The 23,065-nt window shown below is 55.9% G+C and overlaps 1 protein-coding gene across 7 annotated transcripts in view; it reads left to right on the top strand.

Moving 5' to 3' along the window:
• Positions 1 to 20,388, top strand: part of FGFR1 (fibroblast growth factor receptor 1) — a 51,946-nt gene extending 31,558 nt beyond the window's left edge. For 2 of the 7 annotated variants that reach the window (XM_008273978.5, XM_070068556.2), the window contains exons 3-17: positions 8,012 to 8,095; positions 8,377 to 8,549; positions 9,338 to 9,461; positions 10,546 to 10,736; positions 12,624 to 12,768; positions 14,670 to 14,866; positions 15,614 to 15,759; positions 15,952 to 16,073; positions 16,518 to 16,628; positions 17,605 to 17,795; positions 18,251 to 18,373; positions 18,555 to 18,625; positions 18,855 to 18,992; positions 19,145 to 19,250; positions 19,334 to 20,388. In XM_008273978.5, coding sequence (XP_008272200.1) covers positions 8,012 to 8,095; positions 8,377 to 8,549; positions 9,338 to 9,461; positions 10,546 to 10,736; positions 12,624 to 12,768; positions 14,670 to 14,866; positions 15,614 to 15,759; positions 15,952 to 16,073; positions 16,518 to 16,628; positions 17,605 to 17,795; positions 18,251 to 18,373; positions 18,555 to 18,625; positions 18,855 to 18,992; positions 19,145 to 19,250; positions 19,334 to 19,510 — 2,099 coding nt within the window. In that variant the 3' untranslated portion in view covers positions 19,511 to 20,388. Of the gene's footprint in view, positions 1 to 6,293; positions 6,561 to 8,011; positions 8,102 to 8,376; positions 8,550 to 9,337; positions 9,462 to 10,545; positions 10,737 to 11,737; positions 11,889 to 12,623; positions 12,769 to 14,669; positions 14,874 to 15,613; positions 15,760 to 15,951; positions 16,074 to 16,517; positions 16,629 to 17,604; positions 17,796 to 18,250; positions 18,374 to 18,554; positions 18,626 to 18,854; positions 18,993 to 19,144; positions 19,251 to 19,333 lie in introns of all 7 variants that reach the window. The other 5 variants (XM_008273974.5, XM_008273975.5, XM_051832342.3 and 2 more) reach the window with 5 other exon arrangements.
• The last annotated feature ends 2,677 nt before the right edge of the window (positions 20,389 to 23,065 follow it).

Genomic DNA, 23,065 nt, shown 5'->3' with positions numbered 1-23,065 from the left:
CTGCTCCTCTTCTGATCCAGCTGTGGCCTGGGAAAGCAGTAGAAGATGGCCCAAGTCCTTCGGCCCCTGCACCTGCGAGGGAGACTTGGAAGAAGCTCCTGGCTCCTGGCTTTGGATTGGTACAGCTCTGGCCATTGTGGCCATCTGGGGAGTGAACCAGCAGGTAGAAGACCTCTCTCTCTCTCTCTAACTCTGCCTTTCAAATAAATAATTAAATCTTTTTTTTTAATTCATTGAATCCAGAATTAAGTTTATTTTGGTGGGAACGTTTTGAAACTCATGCATGTGAAGAGTCTTCTAAAAGTTTGTGGAAAATGAAAATTATGAAAAAATATGGATTTCAAAACCTTTGTGCACCTAAATGAAATATCTTGTCTTTAAAAATGCATGTATTTACTTGAAAGACAGACAACAGGAAAGGAGGCAGAGAGAGAAAGAGATCTTCCATTGCTAGTTCACTGCACAAATGCTTGCAACAGCTAGGGCTGGGCCAGGCCGAAACTAAGAACACCATTAGAGTCTCCCGTGTGGGTGCAGGGGCCCAGGTCCTTGGGCCATCTTCCACTGCCTTCCCAGGCACATTATCAGGGAGCTGGATGAGAAGTGGAGCAGCCAGGACTCTGATACTGGATGCTGGCCTCATGAGCAGTGGCTTAACCTGCTATTCCACAACACTGGCCCCAAAATAAGATCTTTTAATTCCATTTTTCCGAGCACTTTCTGAAGTCCCCTTGTACACCCTCTGTGCCTCTGTTCAGCCTGTTTCCCACTGTTACCCTGACAAAGACTCCCATGATAGCTGCTCAATTTCCCCGTCTTCTATTTGTATTAACAGTAACTAGGGTCTCAGACTTTTGTAAGTATAACAGGGTCTGGGTGGGTTTGGGCTAGTCCTGCCAAAAACAAAATCCCACGCCTGTTGGCTTGTTGGGGTGGCACGGCACATTCTTTAGGGGAGAGGGAGTCTGTAGGGCTTCAGTTGGCATTAACCTTGTTCCTGAACTTGGAAACACCACAGGAGAGCGCCTTCTGCGCCCTTCTCTGTCCTGTCTAGCTGCTTCCTCGAGGATCAATGAAAAAGGGTGTCATCATTTGTTCCCGGGTCCCCGAGGGAGTGGAAGGGCTCCTTGAAGGAGGCCTGTGGGCTTGGAGGGTGGGTGCCTTTCACTCCCACTAAAGGGAGTGCCATGTGCAGCCTGCACAGCTTGCCACTGTCTGCTTGTCATTACCTTGTGCTAGGACCCGGCTGGGGGCTAAGGGACCTCCTCCGTCCCGTCAGCAGCTCAGCACGAGCCTTTGCCCTCTCTTGGTTTTCTGGAGTGCTGTCAAGGCCTTGGACGCGAGCTGGGCAGCCTGAGTCCTCCCAAGGAAGATCACGTCGAGCCCTGACCCTAACCTTCCAACCCCATTTGTGAAGGTCATGGCTCTGTTCTGTCGGCATTGAAGCACGATGCGTTTTGTTCAGTGTGCTTGGAACTCACAGCACCTAGAGCCTGGCGTAGTGAACTTTGTGATAAGCAAACGTTTGGTGCCGCATCCCCCACAGAAGCCCTTGCTGCACATGTTAAAGACTCTCTTTGGACCTGATTCCAAGTGACCAGGCTCTCAGAGCCACAATGCTGGTTTCAAGTGGCTGAGCAGTAAACTGGTTCCCTGTCTTCATCTTCCACGTCCAGTGAGCTCTTCTCTTGGTGACCAGTCTCACGACAAGGATAAATCTTTTTATTAAAAAAAAAAAAAATTTGAGTGGCAGAGAGCTCTAGTCACTGGTTCACTACCCAAATGCACACGATGGCCATGGCGGGGGGGCGGGGGGAGGGAGGAGGTAGTCAAAGCCAGAAGCTGGGAACTCAATCCAGGGCTCCCGCTTGAGTGGCAAGGACCCAACTATTGAGCCATCACTGCTGCCTCCTGGGGTCCACATTAGCAGGAAGCTGGAATTGGGAGTGGAGCAAGGACTGGAACCCGGGCACTCTGGGATGGGATGCATGTGTCCCAGCCAGCATCCCCAACTTGCTGAGCTAAACACCCTCCCTGGCTGGTTGATCTTCACCAGAGAAGAGTCAGCTGGGCAGAGCCAGAGCAGGGGCTACGGGGCCTGCCTTATAGGACAGAGTGAGGGATACTGGGAAGGCCAAAAGGTTGTGCTGTGGTCTGCAGGTAAGCAGTGGCGGGCTGGAATCTGACACCTCCCACGGAACTCCACAGAGCAGTGCAACAGACAGGCCCAGTGAGAGATGCACAGGGGGTTACCTTCCCTGCCCCAAGCAAGTGGAGAATCCGTGACAAGCATCCAGGGGCAGTGTGCTCAGTGAAAAAGGTCGCTGTGACTTCGGAGCCCTGGGCCAATTTTAGATTCCTCTGACGATGAGCTTTTGCCAGATGCTAAGTTCGTTCAAGACCTTTGGAGTGGTTTCTGTGTTTCTAACGTTGCTTGGCACCGTGGGAAAATCGTAACAGGCAGCCCCGCTCTGAGTCTGCTTGCTAGTTCTTAGGAGAGGCAAGACAGGGACATTGTTGACAGTTAAGAAACTACACCCAAGTGGCTGCCAATGAGCGGCAGGAATGTAGAGTATTCATCTGGTGCCGTATTATGAGGCTATTCAAAGGACTGAAGTCTTGAGATGCAATATGGAAGAACCTTGAACATATTGTGCCAAGGGAAGATTCTGCTGATGTGAGATCCAGAATAGCAAACCTGTAAAGGCGGGGAGAGCAGACAACCTGCGAGGACAGGGGACGGGGGGGTGACTGCTGTAGGTGCCGGGTTTCTTCTTGGCGCGCTGGAGTTAGATTGTGGTGATGCCTAGCCTACTGAATCAGGAATACTCAAGGAAAAGTCACGTCTGTACTGAACACATACAGAATGGGTTTTCTTGTCATTGTTTCCTGAACAATACCATATCATAACTCTTCGCATAGCATCTACACTGGAGGTGGTTTAGTATGTGGGAGGATGTACATAGGCTGCCTGTAGATAATGTGCCATTTATATAAGAGATTTGAGCATCTGTGGATTTCAGTGTCTCAGGTCCAGGAACGCCGTACTAAACACAGTTGAGATATACCCTTTAAATAGGTGAACTTTACAGTGTGTGAATTATCTCTCTGATGTTAAGAGAAAGAAACAATATAAAATGGTGTGTAATTGGGTATAAATTTATATAGTGCAGACAGTAAGTGTTCTTCAGAAAATTAGGGAGAGATGCCAGTGTAAACAGAAGACTTCCTGGACATTGTAAAAATTATTAGTCAGTCAATTTATTTACTTGAGAGCCAGAAACAGAAAGAGTCATCCACTGGTTCACTCCCCAAATGCCCACACCAGCCAGGGCTGGGTCAGGTCAAAACTGGGGACCAGGGACCAGGAATAGTCTCCCTTGTAGATGGCAGGGACCCAACTACTTGAGTCATCAGCTGCCACCTCCCAGGATGCCTGGAAGTTGGAATCAGGAGCAGCACCAGGACTATAACCAGGCACAAGTGTCCCAACCAGTGTTCTGCTGGGCCACGCACCTGTCCCTTCCAGGGCATTTCTGATGGAGGACCTGCTGAGACAGTCCTCGGCAGGGTAAGCTTTGTTGTGTCAGGGCTCAGAACAGGCAGCCATGGAAAACAAGGCAACTGGCTGCAGAGGGTGGGGTCAGATTTAGGGAGCCTTGACTGAAGGCAAAGCAAGGGTGTTGGGTTTATTCATCCCATAAACAGTGTAGGAATTTTTTAAAAGATTTTTTAATTTATTTTTGAAAGTCAGAGTTAGGGAGAGATAAAGAGAGAGAGAGATCTTCCTTCCACTGGCTCAGTCCCCCAGATGGTCACCAACGGCCAGCAATGGACCAGGCCAGAACCAAGAGCTTCTTCCAGGTCTCCCGCATGGGTGGCAGGGGCCCAAATGCTCGGGCCATCTTCCACAGCTTTTCCTAGGCCATTAGCACGGAGCTGGATCGGAAGTGGAGCAGCCAGGGACTCGAACCAGTGCCAATATGGGATGTTGGCATTGCAGATGGCAATTTACCCACAATGCCAGCACTCAGTGTGGGGATCTTGATCAGGAGAATACAGTACATACAGACTTGAGAGCAAGGTGGGGTTGGGGGTCTTGACCCCAGGCATTGGAGGTTCTCCAGAGGTGAGGTGCAAGGAAGGAGAGGATAGAGCAGACTGAGACATGTTAGGAGACGAATCCAGGAAAAGAGTTGGCCCTGGAGGCTTTTTATAGATCCTGTACAAGAGTTTGGTTTGCACGTCTGGTTGGGATGGCGCCAGCTGGGCCAGGTCTCTGCCGCCTCCTCTTGATGGGGGTGGGGGGGATGCCTGATTCTGCTCCTTGCTGCATTTTGTCTTTGGAGTTCCTTTTTGTCTCCCGGACCTGTGGAAACAGGCTGTGTGATGCCAGAGGCGAAGAATTTGAGTTTGCTGTTGACCAGCGGCCGGTACAAGTCATGCACTGCAAAATATTTAATCAGTGAGGTCATTTGAGGGGAGCGAGATTTGATCAATAGGAGTGTCTGCAGTTTTCCTTAAGGGTCAAGTCCAAACGGATTGTCTAACACTTTCATTTGGCAAAACCACAGTCCATTAAAACTGGGAAGGGTCGGTTTTTCTGAGGCCCACAAAGGCTCATTTTTAACCCACTCACTTCTGCGGTGTCCCCTTGACTGGACTCACAGGAATAAACCACATGCTGGCCTTGTGGTTCCAGAACCCCTCATAATGCAGCACCCAGTTTTCAATGACCCAGTATTGGGCTGACACGGGCCAGGGACTGCAGCCCAGGCCACCCAGCCTTACCTGTTCGTCGTGGTCCCAAGGACCCATTGGAGCAAACCCCTGTGGGTCCCTGGTGTTGTCCGGTGCCAGGGGACCCCTTTTCCATTTATAGGGTGTTTAGCAGAAACCTTTTGAGCACCCCCAAAATGAGAGGTGCAGGAGAAATGGGAGCGCAGAAAGGGGCACAGTGAAGGGGCGTGCAGCTGCCCCAGCAGGGGCTGAGATCCTGGGTGCTGAGTGGCAGACCAAGTGCTACAGATTCAAAGGTAAATGCGACTCTCATCCCACAGTCCCACCAGGCGGGCATTGCAGGTGGCTTCCTGGAGGAGTCGCCAGCCAGAGCCAGGCAAAGAGACACACAGGGGCCCCTGCGGGGTGGGGTGGTGGGTGGGGGTAGCCGCAGGTGAAGCAGGGCTGAGGGAGAGAGGGCACGTGTGTTCTGAGTCAGAGCCTCAGGGCCAGGGGCCTGCAGGGCATTTTCTGGGAGCGGCTTAGGCTCAGCAGGAGTGCGGAATCGGCCTGATGGAAGAGGCTGCGATCTTAGTCAGGCGGTGGGTGACAGACACCAACTGTGTGCGTTCTTTTGGTGCAAGAAGAGGCCAGGGATACCTCTGCACAGTCCTTACAGGAAGCAGGACCCCCATTCCCCCTCTTTGGTGCAAAGGAGCGTACAGGCCAGGATGGAAGAGGTGCTGTGGCCGGAGGGTCAGGAGAGGGTTGGGTGCTCTGGGTAGCATGGGATCATGTGAGTTCTGGACACCCTGGGTGGGTCCGGTGCAGGGGACAGGCAAAGTCGAGTGGCTGAGACAGCGCTGGGGACAGAGGAAGGTGGGGACACACAAGGCGAGCTGGGCGGTGGGCCGAGGAGAAAGGAGCTTTGTGTGCAGCAGCGTCTGCTGCCAGAGCAAGTGTGGGTTTGGGGCAGCTGCGGGCCTCCCTTCCTTATATAGGCAAAGGCTCCAAATCCTCTGGCCCAGCACCTGTCAGAGAGAGGCTCCCCTGAGCTGACCTCGCCTCTGCCTCCTTGGAGGCCAGACCCCCACACACACTGAACCACGGGAACTGCGCCCCCCCCCCCGTGACAGACAGGGGTGGGGGCTGCTGGATTTCGGAGGGGCAGGGCTTGTCCAACTGTTGTTAGGGGAAGGGGTGTCCCTGTGGGGGCAGTGGCCACTCCTGGCAAAGAACTGGGCGTGTGCGGGGCAGCATCTGGCCACAGAGGAGGCCTGGGGAGGGCGGCCTCTCCCTTAGGATGGCGGGAAACGCAGTGTGATCCGCTTAACGCTGCTGCAGCTGCTTCCTAACTTTGCCTCTTTTCTTCCTTTGACTTTTGGAGGAGCGGGGTGGGGGAGAGGAGCCAGGGGTCCCAGGCCGCCAGCTGTCTTCCCACTGACCCGTATTCCCAGCCCCAACGCCAGTTCGAGGAAGTGAGGCCCGGTGGTGGCCAGCGTAACTCCCCCTTTGTCTCTCCCTCCTCCCTCGCCCGCCACTGCCTCCTCTGCCCGTCCCTGGGGTGGCTGCAGCCCAGCCCTGGGGAGCCCCTGTGGAAGTGGAGTCCTTGCTGGTCCACCCGGGTGACCTGCTGCAGCTTCGCTGTCGGCTGCGGGACGATGTGCAGAGCATCAACTGGCTGCGGGACGGGGTGCAGCTGGCAGAAAGCAACCGCACGCGCATCACGGGCGAGGAGGTGGAGGTGCGGGACTCCGTGCCCGCCGACTCCGGCCTCTACGCATGCGTGACCAGCAGCCCCTCGGGCAGCGACACCACCTACTTCTCCGTCAACGTCTCAGGTTGGTAGCAAAGCCCCGCCCTCACGCTCTCCCCGCACCTACCCCCTCCGGCCCACTGTTTCCGAGGGAGCGAGCCTCTGCCCCACGCTCTGCTTCCGATCCGCTGCCCACTAACATTGCTCCCTGCCCGCCGCGTGGCTTGGCTCTCAGAGGGATGGTCAGGTGGAGCAGGCCTCAGCCAGAGATGCCCTCGGGGCGTTAAGGCCCTGCGGTTTTGCCACCACAGCGTGGCCCAGAGCTCCATCCTGCCACTGTCAGTCGGTCCGGTGGGTCTTGGTACTCTAACAGAGGAGTTAGAGCCCCAGACATTGTGGCGGAGGTCCCTGCTGTGATGATGGGGAGAATCCGGCGGGGCTGCACCGCCTCGCCTGCCCGCCCGCAGGCTCTCCAGGAAGCAAGCGCCTGGCCTCTAGCTTTGGAGCCATGAGGGCAGCCAGGGAACCCCAGAGCTCTGTGACTTTGGGAATCTGCCAGTTTTGGAAAGCGACTGTGATTGCAGGAAGTGAGCTGAAATGTTCTAGAAGCTATTTGTGCAGCCCAGGGAGGCGGGCCGGGTGTGCAGCCCGTAAGCCTCCCCTTAGGTGTCACTTTGAACATGCCCCCATCTTCCCTCTCCCCCACCCTGAAAGTGCGGGGCAGGCTTGGGAAAAGACCTGCCTTGAACCCTGATTGGTGACCACGTGTTTGTGGAGCCTGTTCTGACAAGGGGTGGATGCTTGGTGGGCAGAGGTGTCGGCAGCTGCAGGCCGGGTGCTGGGGGCGGTGCCCAAGCCTGAGCAGGTGACACACAGGAAAAATTCGGACTGCAGGTGTCGGGACCCTGACTTTGAAACTAATTGCTGCTCTTTTTATTTAAAAACATTTGTTTATATGAAAAGCAGAGTTACAGAGAGAGAGTTAGAGACAGGCCAGAAACTCCATCCAGGTCTCCCACGTGGGTGGTAGGGGCCCAGCCCAGGCACTCAGTCCCTCTGCTGCTGCTCTTCCAGACGCATTAGCAGGGTCCTGAGTGAGAAGTGGAGCAGTCGGGACTTGAACCTGCGCTCATATGGGCTGCCAGCATCACAGGTGGCAGCTTAACCAGCTGCGCCGTGTCCGTCCCTGCAGCTAGCGTCTAGCTCCACTGTGTCTCCATCAGCCTGTGTGGCCCAGTGATTGGCAGCACAAAGAAGGACACAGGTTTCCCAGGTTGTGGTTCTGAGACCCGGGGTACTGTGAGTTAAGGGGGGAAGGGTGGAGTCCAACAAAAGAGGACCCCACTGGGGAGAGAAGGGCCAGGCACAGGAGCAGGCAGTTCTGGAACGCCGAGGGAGAGTGGCCGTGGGAATCCATATGGGAGGGCAGTCAGTGTTGGTCCGTATCGGTAGCAGTCTCAGTGGGGTGACCGCTGATAGGCATGGAGATCCAGAGCTGTGTCAGAGGGGACCTCAGTGCGCTGCTTCTTCCCGTAGATGCGCTCCCCTCGTCGGAGGACGACGACGACGATGATGACTCCTCTTCGGAGGAGAAAGAGACAGATAACACCAAACCAAACCGTATGCGTGAGACACTGTTTCCTATCTTACGGGCCTGGGAGTTTCGTTGGAGAGGGAAGGGAAAGGCTTGGCTGAAACTGGAGGAGGAGGAGGAGGAGGAGGAGGAGGAGGAAGGAGGGGCACGTGGGGTCCTGGTGCCTGACTGCAGCCCCTGGAGTGTCCCTTGACGCTGGATGGTGGCAAACAGGTGCTGGGCAGATGGGCGAGGCAGCTCCCGCTCCTGCCTGGGCCCTTGCTCGGAACCTGACCAGCCCCCTCGTTTCTTGGCTCTCCCCGGGCAGCCGTAGCGCCGTACTGGACATCCCCTGAAAAGATGGAAAAGAAACTGCACGCCGTACCGGCTGCCAAGACCGTGAAGTTCAAGTGCCCTTCCAGCGGGACACCGAACCCCACGCTGCGCTGGCTGAAAAATGGCAAAGAGTTCAAACCTGACCACAGGATTGGAGGCTACAAGGTTAGTACACATAGATATGAAGGGAGAGGAGGAGGGATGGGACAAGGGAGTTAGAAAATCCTCCCTCATATGCCTCTGTTTTAAATAGTAGTGCTTTCTAACTAATGCATTTAAAAAGTTTTTAAACACATAGGGCTGGTGTTGTGGTGCAGCCAGTTAAGTTGCCACTCGTGATGCCAGCATTCCATATGAGAACACCTGTTCGAGTCCCAGCTGCTCCACTTCCAATTCAGTTCCCTGCTAATGTGCCTGGGAAAGCAGTGAATGATGGCACCCATATCAGAGTGCCAAGTGCTAAGCACTTGGGCCATCTTCTACTGCTTTCCCAGGCCATGGCCGAGAGCTCGATCAGAAGTGGAGCAGCCGGGACTCGAACCGGCGCCCATATGGGATTCTGGCACTGCAGGCAGTGGCTTTACCTGCTATGCTGGTAAAGCACCGGCCCCGGGCCAAACTCTTAACAGGAGCCAGGCACAGAGGCACAGGGTTGAGAATATTCCTGGTATAATTTGGGAGAGTTTGCAGAAGACAGCTTGGTTAGACCATGGCTGGCCTTGAGCACCACGGGGAAGACTTCTAAGGCTCACGCTCATCTGCCAGTTTAATGGACGTGCTCGTTTGAGTGGACCTGGGCTGAGCACCACGTACTCTGTTCCTCCTCCCAGCTACTCTGCAGTTCTGATGGGGGAGCTGAGAGAGGCAGTCCCACAGGCACCAACACGGCCCCATGGCCTCTGCCTGCATTTTCCTCCAGACCCTCAGTGGAGCCCTTTGCCTGTTCCCCACAGGTCCGCTATGCCACCTGGAGCATCATCATGGACTCCGTGGTTCCCTCCGATAAGGGCAACTACACTTGCATTGTGGAGAACGAGTACGGCAGCATCAACCACACCTACCAACTGGACGTCGTGGGTAAGAGGTGGTGGCGCAGACCTAAGGTGCTTAGGGTATGGAGCGGGCATCAGGGACTCCCGGGATGGCGTCAGGATTGCACTTGCCTTGTCACCTTGAGCGGGTCAGCTCCTCCGTTTGCACTTTACTTTTCCCTATCTGCAAACCAAAGAGCGTTAGGTGAGAATGTGTCCCAAAGCCAATGTCGCCGTGAACTGGAAAGCACTGTTGACAGTCTACCCTGAAAGACGTGACTGGTTGTTGGGCTGTTACAGGGAGTGCAGTGGTAGCTGTGGCTTGATGAAGGCTCTTGCAAATCTGCTGTCATCCCCACCAGGCAGGCACGCGCCCACTGTACCTGCTGAGGCTCAGAGGTCAGGTGCCTGTGGAATTCCAGGCCCCTGCCGGCTGCTGGATGAGCACCATGCTTCTCAGGGCTGCTCCTGCAGCCGGTCCTAGAGCAGGGGTGGGAACGTCCAGCCCGCAGGCTGTACGAGGCCCACAAAATCACCTTGTCTGGCCCTGCCAGGGCAATCCCAGACGGGACTTTGAAATTCAGTACATGTATAGCAGGCTGATTGTTAAGTTGGATCATTTTATATGGTCCACGAACGACGTTATAAATATCCAAGTGGCCCTTGGCAGAAACAGAGGCTTCCCATCCCCGTTCTGGAGGTAGAGTCCAGCACGCTGGAGATGGAGAGGCCCAGGGACTCTCCGCCAGCCTCCCATCTTGGTGCTGGCCACGTGGTCTCAGCAGGGGGATGGGGTCCAGGCTCTGAGATCCTGCCTTTCTGACTCTCTCTCTCCCAGTTGGCACTGGTGCTGCTGTCCCTGGGCCACACTTTGAACAGCAGTGGTCTCGGCAGCTCTCTGGGAAGCACGTTGTGCTGGGATCTCAGGGTGTTAAGTCCTTTAAGCTACAGGAGACTTATTACTGTGCATAAGTATGGAGCGTGGCCTCGAGGAGGAGTTCCCATGGAGCCTCGAGAGAGGACTCAGGGTGGAGGCACTGGGACCCCGCGGAGATGCAGGACATGCACTGCCCCATCCCCGGGAAAGCCGAGGGGGCACTGCAGGCCCACACGTGTCCTTTCTTCCACAGAGCGGTCGCCTCACCGGCCCATCCTGCAGGCAGGGCTGCCTGCCAACAAGACGGTGGCCCTGGGCAGCAATGTGGAGTTCATGTGTAAGGTGTACAGTGACCCTCAGCCTCACATCCAGTGGCTAAAGCACATCGAGGTCAACGGGAGTAAGATCGGCCCAGACAATCTGCCCTACGTCCAGATCTTGAAGGTAATCACCCTGTCTGCTTGGGATGGGGTGCCAGGACAGAGCCCGCCAGCTCCTGGCGGCTCAGGTTCTGTGGTCAGGCTCAGGGCCTGGGATCGGGACCCAGCCCCTTTCCCAGGAGTGGGGAGAGATGACAGAGTAGAGGTGAGCTGGGAATAGGGGGGCGGTGCTGGTTGTGAAAGCTTTGCCAGTGACTTTGCTTGGAGGGGGATGAAGGCTTTGAAAGGGCGAGACCCCACCCCCACCCCAAAGAAAGAAAGGGGAGCCCTCCAGGTGAGCGTGAGGTCCCCTGCTTTCTCACTGCCCGGGACCAAAGCCTTGGCAGCCAGCCCCTCATGGGCGCTGCCCTACTCCCCGAGCTCTGCTCTTGCTTGGAAGATGCGATGGAGGATGAGGGCACACAGCCTAAGCAGGCTTGGGAAAGCAGGTGCCGCATATAAATTCTACGCAGTGTGAGGAGTAATGGCATTTTCTTCCTTTTCCCTTTCACTCCCAGACTTTGATTGTCCCTGAATGCTCCATTAATCCAGGGAAGGTAATTGCCTAAATCTCCCGTGGATCTTGCGACAGGAAGTGGCCAGAAGCTGGGAAAGCTGTTTACCACCTTGTCCCACAGTTAGACCTCATCCTCCCCAGGCTGCCCGTCCCGAAGATTTACTAGCTGTCCCTTCTCTTGGCTACTGGTGCAGAAATTGTTCTGAAGGAAATGGGGCAGGGGCCTTGGGCTTGGCCCCGTGTCCATTTACAGTCCCTGCCCCAGTCCTGGAGGATGGATTTCACACAGACAGGACATGAGATTTGGGACAGTGGGTGTTTTTGTTTTGTTTTCTTTTCCTTTATGAAATGCTTGGGGCTTTTGATGTCAGCTTGTTCTGTTCCACTAAAACAAGGAGAGATGCAAAGTCCCTTGGACCGCGTCCCTTGCCTGGAAGGTACATGGGAGCAGAGGACGGCCAGGTGGCCACGCTTGCGCGACTGACTGGTGTGTCGTTGGTTTGTTCCAGCATTCGGGGATTAATAGCTCGGATGCAGAGGTGCTGACCTTGTTCAATGTGACAGAGGCCCAGAGCGGGCAGTATGTGTGTAAGGTTTCCAATTATATTGGTGAAGCTAACCAGTCTGCGTGGCTCACTGTCACCAGACCTGTGGCAAAAGGTAATGGGGAGACGGATGGGACCCTGTGCTGGGAATTTCATGTCGGCCCCACGCCCTGGAGCAGTGGGAAGCCAGCGCCGGACTCTCCCTCTTATCTTCTGTATCCTAGTGCCCAGAGCCATGGAAAAATACTCGGCCTGGGAGGCTGGTTTGGTTTAGTTCTGTGTTGGTGTCTGCTGGTTCCCTCTGTGCCTTATGTGTGTCCCCTGGCTGGGTGTGTGGCTGTGCGTGGACTCCTGGGGACACAGCCACGCTGTGCTATGAATGATGCTGCAGATCAGAAAAGGGGCCAGGTGTTCCCTTGCAGAGGCCCAGGTCTGCAGGCTGCGTATGTGTGTGTGTGTGTGTGCGTGCACCCTTCCATCCCTCCTGTGTGCCCCCCTCTCCACTTATCTCGACCTGAAACCAAACAGCCACCTACTGGCCGGGCCCCATTTCTCCATGCCGCCCGCTGCCCGCATGCTGGGATGGGCCAGTGGCTGCCGGCGCCTGGTGACGGGTCGTAACCAGCCGTGACCTGCTGGACTTCCTCCCCAGGGCCGCACTCTCTTCCTCTCTAACAGGTCCCGCTGCTGGTGGTTTCTATGTGTTCCTTGTTGCAAAGGAGACGCTGGGGAGCATCTCCCGCTCTGGTGGCCTCCCCTCTGCGCACTCCCCCACCCTTCCCTGTCTCGGTGCCTCCTCGAGGTCTCGCGTCCCGCGCTTGTCCATTCCGCTTCCGTTGTCTCTTCCTAGACTGCCGGAGTTAACACCACTGACAAAGAGATGGAGGTGCTTCACTTGCGGAACGTCTCCTTCGAGGACGCGGGCGAGTATACGTGCTTGGCGGGTAACTCTATCGGACTCTCCCATCACTCTGCATGGCTGACCGTTCTGGAAGGTATACACTGCACTGCTCCTCTCGCTGTCCTGCCCTCGCCATGGGCACGGGGGAGCATGCATTGTGGGGCCGGCGGGGGAGACACAGAGCCCCGGGAGAGAGAGAGCAGTGGGCTCTTGCCTGCCGCACGCCCTGTTGGCTGTGGCATTGAAGGCTCGCTATGGAGCTTTCCTGGTCTTGCGGGAACAACAGCAGCCTCCCACTGGTGCACCTGCGTCTGGCTCTGTCCCCTCCGTGGCCAATGCAATGCATGCTGGGGATCTGGATTCATTTCGGCAGCCGGGCTCTCCTGCAGGGCAGGCTTCTCCTGTCCTTGGGTCCTGCAGCCTCCCCTAGGTCCCTGGGTGTCTGAGATACCTGATTTATTTATTTATTTTATTTTTTTATTTTTTTGCACCAATCCCAAAAGTTTGAGAAAGAGCCCTGCTCTTCACACTGCATGTAGGCCCTCAGCCCAGAGGTGCTCAATGCTTGTAGGGAGCGGCACTTGTCCAGCCTGCATGCCAGGTCCTCTGGCTGGGGAGAAGCCACCTTTCTAGACAAGTGAACACGACCTGCTCTAAGTCAGGCCTGCCTCAGGCAGCCTCGGTGGGGCCATGGCAGTCCCCCTGCATCCTCTCTGGCTGCTGTCCCCGGCGGGAGGTCTGTGTCGAGCCAGGAAGGAAGAAGCCTGCAGCTGTGCAGGGTGGTGGTGACCGGAGCTGGGTGTGCTGCATCTCCGCGTGTCCCGCATGTGGGTCTGGGTGCCATCTGCTCTCCTGTCTGACTCCGCCCCCTTCTGTCCTCACCCCCCTCCACTTGAGGCACAGAAGTGTTCTCTGTTTTCATCGTCGTCCTGTCTTCGTCCCGTCTGTCTGTGCACCCCATCATTTGTCTTTTGTTTCTCGACGTTGGGGAAAGGAGTAAAACAGAAACACTTCTGTCATCAGCTCTGTCGTCTGCCGGTCAGGCCTTGAGGTCCTCAAGGGCCTGGGCCTGGGCCTTGTCCTGTGCCTCTCTCTGGGTTGGGGTGGGGATAACTCCCGCCACCTCTGTGGCTGGCTGCAGGGTTTCTGAGGGGCGGATCAGGAGGGGAGACAGCGGTGACGGGAAGAGGGGCCCCTCGCGAGGGTGGGGCTGGGATGAGAGTTCTCTACCGGGTACAGACAGGTGGGCTGAACTGGCTTGGCTTTTGGGGGGTGGCAGTGAGTTCCAGATGGAAAGAGGGCAGGCAGAGAATAAAACAAGGCACCTGCCGCTCCCTTTTCCTTTGTGAGTGTTTGTTAGGAGGTAAAGCCCGTGAGTAGAACTCTTGTGAGAACTACACAGAAAAAACAATTCAGACACGTTGGGAAGTGGAATCCCTTTGCAAGTGGCTTGGCTAGGTGTAAATATTTACATGTCTGGTCTAGTGGAGGTGACTGACACAGGTGTCAGGACACAGGCCGGGTGCCGCCGCCCACACTCAGGTGCTGGGGCAGACACAAGTGACCAAGGCCTCGGCCCTGCCTCTGGGACCTCATCAGAAACGGTCTGTCCCCATGGGATAAGTGTCCGAGGCTCTGCAGTGACACTGAGAAAGGCATCCAGAAGTGACTTCTCAGCTGCCCCTCTCGGGATACCTGAGAGGGGATACCTGGTATCCAACCATCCCCCCAGCCGCAGCTGAGTGAGGAGGCTCCCAAATGAGAATAGATGTCTAGTGCTTAGCACTTAGGGACTTTGCATCCGGTTAAGGACGCCTCAGGGATCCCAGGATGCCTGACCCTCTCGGTGCCAGAACCCCACCCCTAGCTTACATCTTCTGAACACCCCTAAATGAGGCAGAGGAGATAGGTGTTGTTTTTCTAATGCAGTGGGGAAACCCCTTGTCAGCCTGGGGCTCCCCTGCACCTGCTAACACCCTGTTCACACCGACTCAGCCCTGGAAGAGAGACCAGCCGTGATGACATCGCCCCTGTACCTGGAGATCATCATCTATTGCACGGGGGCCTTCCTCATCTCCTGCATGGTGGGCTCCGTCATCATCTACAAGATGAAGAGTGGCACCAAGAAGAGCGACTTCCACAGCCAGATGGCCGTGCACAAGCTGGCCAAGAGCATCCCCCTGCGCAGACAGGTAACAGAAAGTAGATGGGGGATTTGCACGCTTGCGCTTTCTCTTGCTGTGCCTCCGGGGACATCCGCAGGGTCCCCCGATGCCTCAGCCTCTCCACCGTCCCTCCTCTCCCCCTTTAGGCTTTGCTTTCTGACTTCTGGGCCAGGCGTGTTAGAAGAAGGGCCTAAACCCAGTGTTCCAGAGTCAGTTTCACACTGGTCTAGCCTAGAAAATTCCCTGTACCCTCCATGCCCCTGTTGAAACGACCCTGTTCACATGCATGGGGAGAGAGTCCTGTGTGGTCTGTATGTGTAGCTGATGCCGTGCATCTGAGCACCTCCCAGGGCCAGCTGAAGGGACAGAGAAGCAGGGTAGAGAGAAGAGGACCCAAGTCAGTTCCCAGGTCTGAGTGGCGGGCACTCAGAACCCTGTGCAAACTCTGGAACTAACTTTGGGCGTTAGAAATCCATCATCCAAGGCAGGGTCTTTGCCAGGAATTGGGGCACGAATGAGAGTCATTACTGCAGTGTTGCGTTGTGGCAGGTCATGCTGGGAGAGGTGTGTGTGGTCTGCTATTTCCAAGGTGAGTGAAGCCCAACACGGCTGATCAGTGGCAGAAATAAGTCAGGATGAGAACACGGATCTCCCGGCCTCCCGCAGTCTTTCTGCGGCTCCACGTTGGGGAAGGAACCTCAGACGCAAGAGACTCAGGCTTCTGCGGCTGCATCCCGTCCCCTTGCTAGAAGGTAACCCCACTCTTCCCTATAGGTGTCGGCTGACTCCAGTGCATCCATGAATTCAGGGGTTCTTCTGGTTCGGCCCTCACGGCTCTCCTCCAGCGGGACCCCCATGTTAGCTGGGGTCTCTGAATATGAGCTGCCCGAAGACCCTCGCTGGGAGCTGCCTCGAGACAGGTGAGGACACCCCTTTGTTGTGGCTCTTAGGGTGGAGATTGTGGGTGCCAGGACCTTCCGGGGAGTCAAGGCGTGTGCAGTGCCTCCAGACAGAATCTTGTCCATTTCTTGCTTGCCTTTGGGTATCCTCTGTGTGTTTGGCATTTACCAACCCTGACTCTTGCCAATTTTTCTCCCTCCTCCCTGCCAAAGACTGGTCTTGGGCAAACCCCTGGGAGAGGGCTGCTTCGGGCAGGTGGTGTTGGCGGAGGCCATTGGGCTGGACAAGGACAAACCCAACCGTGTGACCAAAGTGGCCGTGAAGATGTTGAAGTGTGAGTGATGCTTGTGTCTCTGCGTAAAACAGCCCCTTCCCGTCTTCCGAGCAGACTGCGTGCAGCCGCCCGCCGAATCGGACCCCTCCTCTGGTGCTTTCCCTGCCCCTGCCTGCTCCGCTGCCTCTTGAGCTTACCTGGGAGTGGGAGGGGCGCTCTGCACTGCGAGAGCAGTGTCTCCTCCCTCTGTTCCTTGCACACCAGCCTGGGCTGTAGTCAGGTGTGTGTTTCAGCTTGCTCACCGTTGCCCCTGCCTCACTCACAACAGTGCTCCCATATGAGAGCAGGGAAATGAAGTGTTTGGTGGAGGAGCAGAGCGGGAGGGAGCCTCTGCACAAAGGGGTCCCTCGGACACACAGTCTGCTGGTCCCCTTGGCTTTTATCCTGCCCTGCTCCCTCCCAGAGCAAAGGAGTCTCATGCCGTTTTCTGGTTTGTGTGTAAAGCGGATGCAACAGAGAAAGATCTTTCCGATCTGATCTCAGAAATGGAGATGATGAAGATGATTGGGAAGCACAAGAACATCATCAACCTGCTGGGGGCCTGCACGCAGGACGGTAGGCACAGAGCCGGGCTGGCCCTCCCATCACCTGCAGCAGACCGACCAGGCTGGCGGGAGGGGGCTGCACTCAGAGGGGAGGGAGGGAGGCCTGTGTAGCAGTGACTGCAGAGTATCTCCTCGGGTCTGGGCTGCTGTCCATTGCTGCTCCAGGACACAGACACTGGAGTCCCACACATGATGTGTGGGCAGGAACAGGTGAGCCAGCTGTGACTTCAGCAAGGGCTGTCACCCCCCAACCCCCAGTTTTGCTCAGGAACTTTGGATTACGTTGGAAAGAATCTCTTTTTTTTTTTTTTTTTTAAGAATAATTATTTGGTTGTTTGGGTTTTTTGTTTGTTTTAATTTTGAGGGCCAGCACTCACTGTGACATAGCAGGTAAAGTTGCCGGCTACAGTGCCGGCATCCTGCCGGTTCGAGTCCCAGCTGCTCTACTTCTAATCCAGCTCTCTGCTGTGGCCTGAATTGTTGCGGCCAATTGGAGAGTGAACCAGCAGAACATTTTATTGATTGATTGATTGATTGAAAGGCTGAATTAGAGAGATCTTCTAATTACTGGTTCACTTCTCAGATGGCCACAACAGCCGGAGCTGGGCCAGGCCAAAGCCAGGAGCCTGGAACTCCATCTAGGTGTCCCGCGTTGGGTGGCAGGGGCCCAAGCACTTGGGCCATCCTCTGCTGCTTTCTGAGGTACATTAGGGAGCTGGATCAGAAGTGGAGCAGCTGGGACTTGAACTGATGCTCATACGGGATGCTGGTGTTGCAGGTGGCAGCTTTTAACCACATTGCGCTACAACACCAGCCCCAGGAGGAATTCTTTCCCTGACTTTCTTTGGGGAATAGAATGACTTTCCCTGGTCCCCCAAAGAGGAAGCAGGAAGGGGAGCAGATGTACGGTGTTGGGGTACCACTTCGTTGTGACACAAAACCTGCTCACCTGCCCCTGCCTTGGTGACTGCCTCCTGTGCTCCCAGGTCCCTTGTACGTCATCGTGGAGTACGCCTCCAAGGGCAACCTGCGGGAGTACCTGCAGGCCCGGCGGCCCCCGGGGCTGGAATACTGTTACAACCCCAGCCACAACCCCGAGGAGCAGCTCTCCTCCAAGGACCTGGTGTCCTGCGCCTACCAGGTGGCCCGAGGCATGGAATACCTCGCCTCCAAGAAGGTACTGACCCGAAGGACTCCCCAGGGGGAGGTCGTCCGTCGTGGGAACCGAGTCCTCCTCTGCTTCCCCAGCCTGTGTAATCTCCATTCTCCGCGCGCTGTCTTGGGCTGTCCGGGAAGTGGGGGGAGGGGCAGCACAGCAGTCAGACTCGATTTGATTCTCGTCTGTGCGGTCCCACTTTCTGCATGGCCTCAGGCAAGCCACTTAGCACAAACTGAGGCTAATACTGATGTCCGGGGGCACCATGGGACAGCGCCTGTCAGAGTTCTGGGTGGCTCTGCTGCAGGTGGGAACATGGAGCTTGGCGCACACAACCCTACAGGCAGTCACAGACATGAAGGCTCAGCCAGCTAAAACTAAGGACGCAGGGAAGTGGGTTTGCTGAGAAGCCGGGATCCGTTTCCCAGTGGTGGTGCCTCACCTGCCCGGCGCCCTGTGCTCTGTACTCTCCGCAGTGCATACACAGAGACCTGGCCGCCAGGAACGTCCTGGTGACGGAGGACAACGTGATGAAGATCGCCGACTTCGGCCTAGCACGAGACATTCACCACATCGACTACTACAAAAAGACGACCAACGTGAGTGCCCAGGCTGCCGCTGCTCCCGCCAGGCGGCTCCTCCCACTTGGCTGTTTGTTTGAATTTTTAGCCAGGGTGGACAGCTTTGGCCGAGAAGCTGGGGGGTAGTAGCATAGGCTGGGTGTGTGGCACCTGCTGAGCCACCCCTACTCTCCACCTCTCCCCTCCGTACTGCCTGCAGGGCCGGCTGCCCGTGAAGTGGATGGCGCCCGAGGCGTTGTTCGATCGGATCTACACCCATCAGAGTGATGTGTGAGTCCGGCCAGGGGACAGCGGGAGAGGGGAGTTCCAGGACCATGCCCTCCTGGCCAGCCTTTGTGGCCGGAAGCTGGAAGGCCAGCGTGGCCAACCACGGCGGCTGTTCCTCTGCTCCAGCCCCCCGGGCCCTCCCTTTTTGGGGGAAGGGAGGCCTAGGAGGGTGCACGGGAGACAGGGAAGCCTGAGCTGGCGCCAGGTGCAGTGGCCGTGTGCGCATCCGCAGGTGGTCTTTTGGGGTGCTCCTGTGGGAAATCTTCACCCTGGGCGGCTCCCCGTACCCCGGCGTGCCTGTGGAGGAGCTTTTCAAGCTGCTGAAGGAAGGCCACCGCATGGACAAGCCCAGCAACTGCACCAATGAGCTGTAAGCCGGCCTCTGAGGTCTTGGGGGAGCGGGATGCTGTGGGGCTCCTCCCCTTCCGGGGCGTGGCCATTCGAAACCCGCCCCCGGAAGGCCACCTTTCTCTCGCGCTGGTGCCCTTCCGCCCTGACTGCGCTTCCGCTCTGCTGCCGCAGGTACATGATGATGCGGGACTGCTGGCACGCAGTGCCCTCCCAGAGGCCCACCTTCAAGCAGCTGGTAGAAGACCTGGACCGCATTGTGGCCTTGACCTCCAACCAGGTATGGCTGCCCCAGGCTGGCGCACGGGGCCCGCCATGGCATGGGGACTGGGCTTGAGTTCCGGCACCTGTGTCCCGTCGCAGGAGTACCTGGACCTGTCCATGCCCCTGGACCAGTACTCGCCCAGCTTTCCCGACACCCGAAGCTCCACCTGCTCCTCGGGCGAGGACTCCGTCTTTTCTCACGAGCCGTTGCCCGAGGAGCCGTGTCTGCCCCGACGCTCGGCCCAACTTGCCAATGGCGGACTCAAACGACGCTGACCACCGCAGCCCGTCTCTCCCCGCCCAGACTCCCACGGTCAGCCGTGGCCCTTGCCCACAGCCCCTGCTGGACTCACTGCCTCTCCTCACGCCCTTTCCTGCTGGCGGGAGCCGGCTGCCCACTTGAGGCCTTCCTGCGAGGCTGCCTTCGCCGCCGCCCCCTACCCCGGGCATCCCTTAGCTTCTCCTGCTCGTGAGAGAGAGAGAGGAGCCAAGGGGCAGGTGCTCGCTGAGGGGCCGCTCCGTTCCCTCCCACGGGATGGACCAACGCTCCCCTGCCGCTTGCCGCTGCCCGGAGGGTCGGGCGCGGGGCCAAGCGGGCCGGCCAGGGACAGCTCCCTAGGCTGCTCGCTTCTGTCGGTTTGTCCGTGTCACCGGAAGCCCCACAGCCCTTTCTCGCTGGTGGCGGGGGCCTTGTCCTCAGGGCTACAGCTGCTCCGCATTAGATGGTGCCGGTGGCTTATTAATTCCAATACTAACTCGCTTTGCTGACCAAATAGCTGGCACCAGAGGAGACAGACAGGCTGGGAGCAGTTTTGTGGCCCTGGGGCCCAGCCCTGAGAAACTGGGGGCTTTGTACATAGCTATGAAGAAAACACAAAGTGTATAAATCTGAGTATATATTTACATGTCTTTTTAAAAGGGTCGTGACCAGAGATTTACCCACCGGCTAAGATGCTCCTGGCGGCTGGGAGGCATCGGTTGCTATATATTAAAAAAAAAAAAAAAAAAGCAAAAACAAAAAAAAAAGGAAAAAAAAGGAAAATGTTTTTAAAAAGGTCATATATTTTTTGCTACTTTTGCTGTTTTATTTTTTTAAATTATGTTCTAAACCTATTTTCAGTTTAGGTCCCTCAATAAAAATTGCTGCTGCTTCATTTTTATATGGGCTGTGTGAAAGGGGAGAGAGTGTCCAGTGGAGAGAAGGGACACCCGTGGGCCCAGGGCTGGGTCCAGAGGGCACCGCGTGCTCCCCAGTTTCCTTGAAACGTCTTCCTCCTGGTTCCTACACCCAGACCCCTGGTGACAAGCCTCCTACCCGTGACCACGCTTGGAAAGGCTGAGGGGCAGAAAAGCTGCACCAAGGGCAGGTGGCGCTGGGCAGAGCACCACGCCACTGCAGCCTTTACCACAGGTTGTTTCCTCAGAGGAAACGGGGCTGGGAGGGTTGCAGGAGGAGGGGGGACCTTGCCATAGCCAAGGGCTAGAGCTCAGGTGATAACAGAGGGAAAGTGGTTTATCCTCGAAAGATCTGCAGAAAACTCAAACCTAGGTCCCAGTTTCTCCCCCACCCTCTGCCCATGTGGGCGTGGCTTCATCTCTGCTGGGTCCTGGGAGGGAAAACTTGTCACCTAAAAAGCTGCTTCATTGTCTTCCCACAGATAGTTCTTCTGTGACCAGGCCACCTTGGCTGGGGCAGTCTCTGAACTTGACTTCCTGTAGCTGTTCCTGTATAAACTCCATCCCATCCCCCAGGAAAAGGGGGAAAAATTCCCTGAAAGGGTTTGGGTTTTGGCTGCTTGGAAATTTACTTCTGCCACCTGCTGGTGTCGCTTGTCCTCACCCAGCGGGTCCTGAACCCTTAATGGTTCAGGCCCCTCAGCCTTCTCAGTGCAGTCTCGTTTCTGCAAGGGAAACGGGGTCACTGCTTTAAGTTCCCTTTCTAGCTCAGTGGGTTTTTTTTTAGCAGCTGCAGTGTTGGTCCCACCATTGGGAGAATCTCATGTCTGTAAATGTTAGCATTTATGTTTAAAGAGGGCATGATTGGGTGAACAGAGCTAGGAAGTGGATTTTAGCTCTCAAAATCATTTCCCTCCAAGACCGAAGGGTGGCATGTCTCCCTTGTATGGCGGCGGTGATTTCTGCCTTGGCCCTTGGTGGTGTGAGTGCGTGGAGAACCTGCGAAGACCTGTGTGTGCTTTCAGCAGCGGCACTAGAGAAGTAGAAGGCACTGTTATTTGTGACAGTGATGTCCTTGCTGTTGCTGCTCAAGTCACCCGCAAGGATCCCCAGAGACCTGGCTGGCTGTCAGATAAAAGGTAGTGACATTGACCTGAGAGAAAATGAAATGGCCATTTTACTTAGATGACCAGATTGGGTCTCCTGGGGAAGGAATCCAGTCTGTAATGAAGACTTCTGTCAAGGCAGTGAATCTCTCTGGTTTCCTGAGGGTTAAGGCTGGGGCCTGGGATCAGCACGGCATTCATCCATTGCCGTCCCGCCTCTCCTAATTGCTGTAGGCTGGGGATCATCAGTCCCTTGGCACTGCTAATGTAATGTATTGATCGCAGGTAAGTAAGATTGAGTATCAGAAGAAGCAGAAATTTTATCTTAATGGTAATGAAGTCGCTGTGTTTGTCAGCTGCCACTGGGGGGAGCCAGCAAGCTAAATGCTCAGTCAACATCAGCTCATGGGCCAGCCTTTCAAGTCTGAGCTGCCTGCATACTAACATGTGCTGGTGGTGGATGGGAAATCTTTAAACCTAGGTTTTAGCACTAAAAGCACAGAAATCTGGTTGGGCATTAGGCATAGGAATGCAGAAGCTGCTTGGGATACCTGCATCCCACCTCGGAGGGCCTGGGTTCAAGTTTCTGCTTCCAACTCCAGCTTCCTGCTAATGGAAGGCAAGGGATGATGGCCCAAGTACTTAAGTTCACCCTCATGAGAAGCCCAGTTCTCAGCTTTGGCCCAACAATAGCTCTTGAAGGCGTTTTGGGAGTGAACCAGTCAGTGGGAGATCTGTCTCTACCTTGCAAGTGAAAAAGGATAAAGAATTCCTAAACTGCCTGGTGAGGTTATTGGCAGCTGGTCGAGCCAAGGCATCTGTGTGTCGGGCAGGGTAGAGAGCTGGGGAAGGGGAAAGCTTGGGAGCCTCCTGACAGCTTTCCACCCCTCCGCTGTGGTAAGAGCCAGGAAGAGGGTAGGCAGCAGGTCAGGGCGGATTCCCTCTAGATGGGCACCAGTGTTCGGGACCGTTTATACTGTACTGCTGCCCAGATCCAAGTCTTGACACCTCAGAGTGATGTATTTGGGGAACTTGGTGCCCAGCCAGTTCAGTGGGTTTAACTATCTACTCCAGGAGGGCCAGGGCGGGGGTGTTCTGGAGCTGGCTCTCAAGAACCGGTTGTGTGCACCTCTTCCCAGCTGCATTGTTCAGTGACTTGGTTTTGACAGCTTGACATCTCCCACGGTGGGAGGCTGTAAGTGCTACAAATCAGGCATTGCCCCACCCCACCCCGGTAACTGAGCTGGCTGTTGGTAACTTACTGGAGCCACCACCAGCTAGGTTTCAGCATGGGATTCTGTCTAATAATGGTAGAACCCAGTCACTGAGCACCCTAGTGATAAGAGCAAAGCAACATCTGTGACTTCCTGCTGTTGCAAGAATGGGAAGAGGTGTGTCAGGCGTCTCCCATGCCAAGCTTCAGCAAAAACACAAGACCAGGGTCCCTTGACCTAACCATTCCCATTCTGCTCACAGAGTGAGCCAGAAAAAATTGCAGGACAGGCCAACAGCATGTGGAAATAACTCAGCGGAAGCAGGACTGAGCAGC

Source organism: Oryctolagus cuniculus, chromosome 2 (genome assembly GCF_051225735.1).
Source record: "Oryctolagus cuniculus isolate XC-2025 breed Fujian yellow rabbit chromosome 2, ASM5122573v1, whole genome shotgun sequence".
In the NCBI taxonomy this organism is placed as follows: Eukaryota; Metazoa; Chordata; class Mammalia; order Lagomorpha; family Leporidae; genus Oryctolagus; species Oryctolagus cuniculus.
The sequence above is the reverse complement of the archived record's forward strand: the minus strand, read 5'-3'. Positions and strand labels throughout refer to the sequence as shown.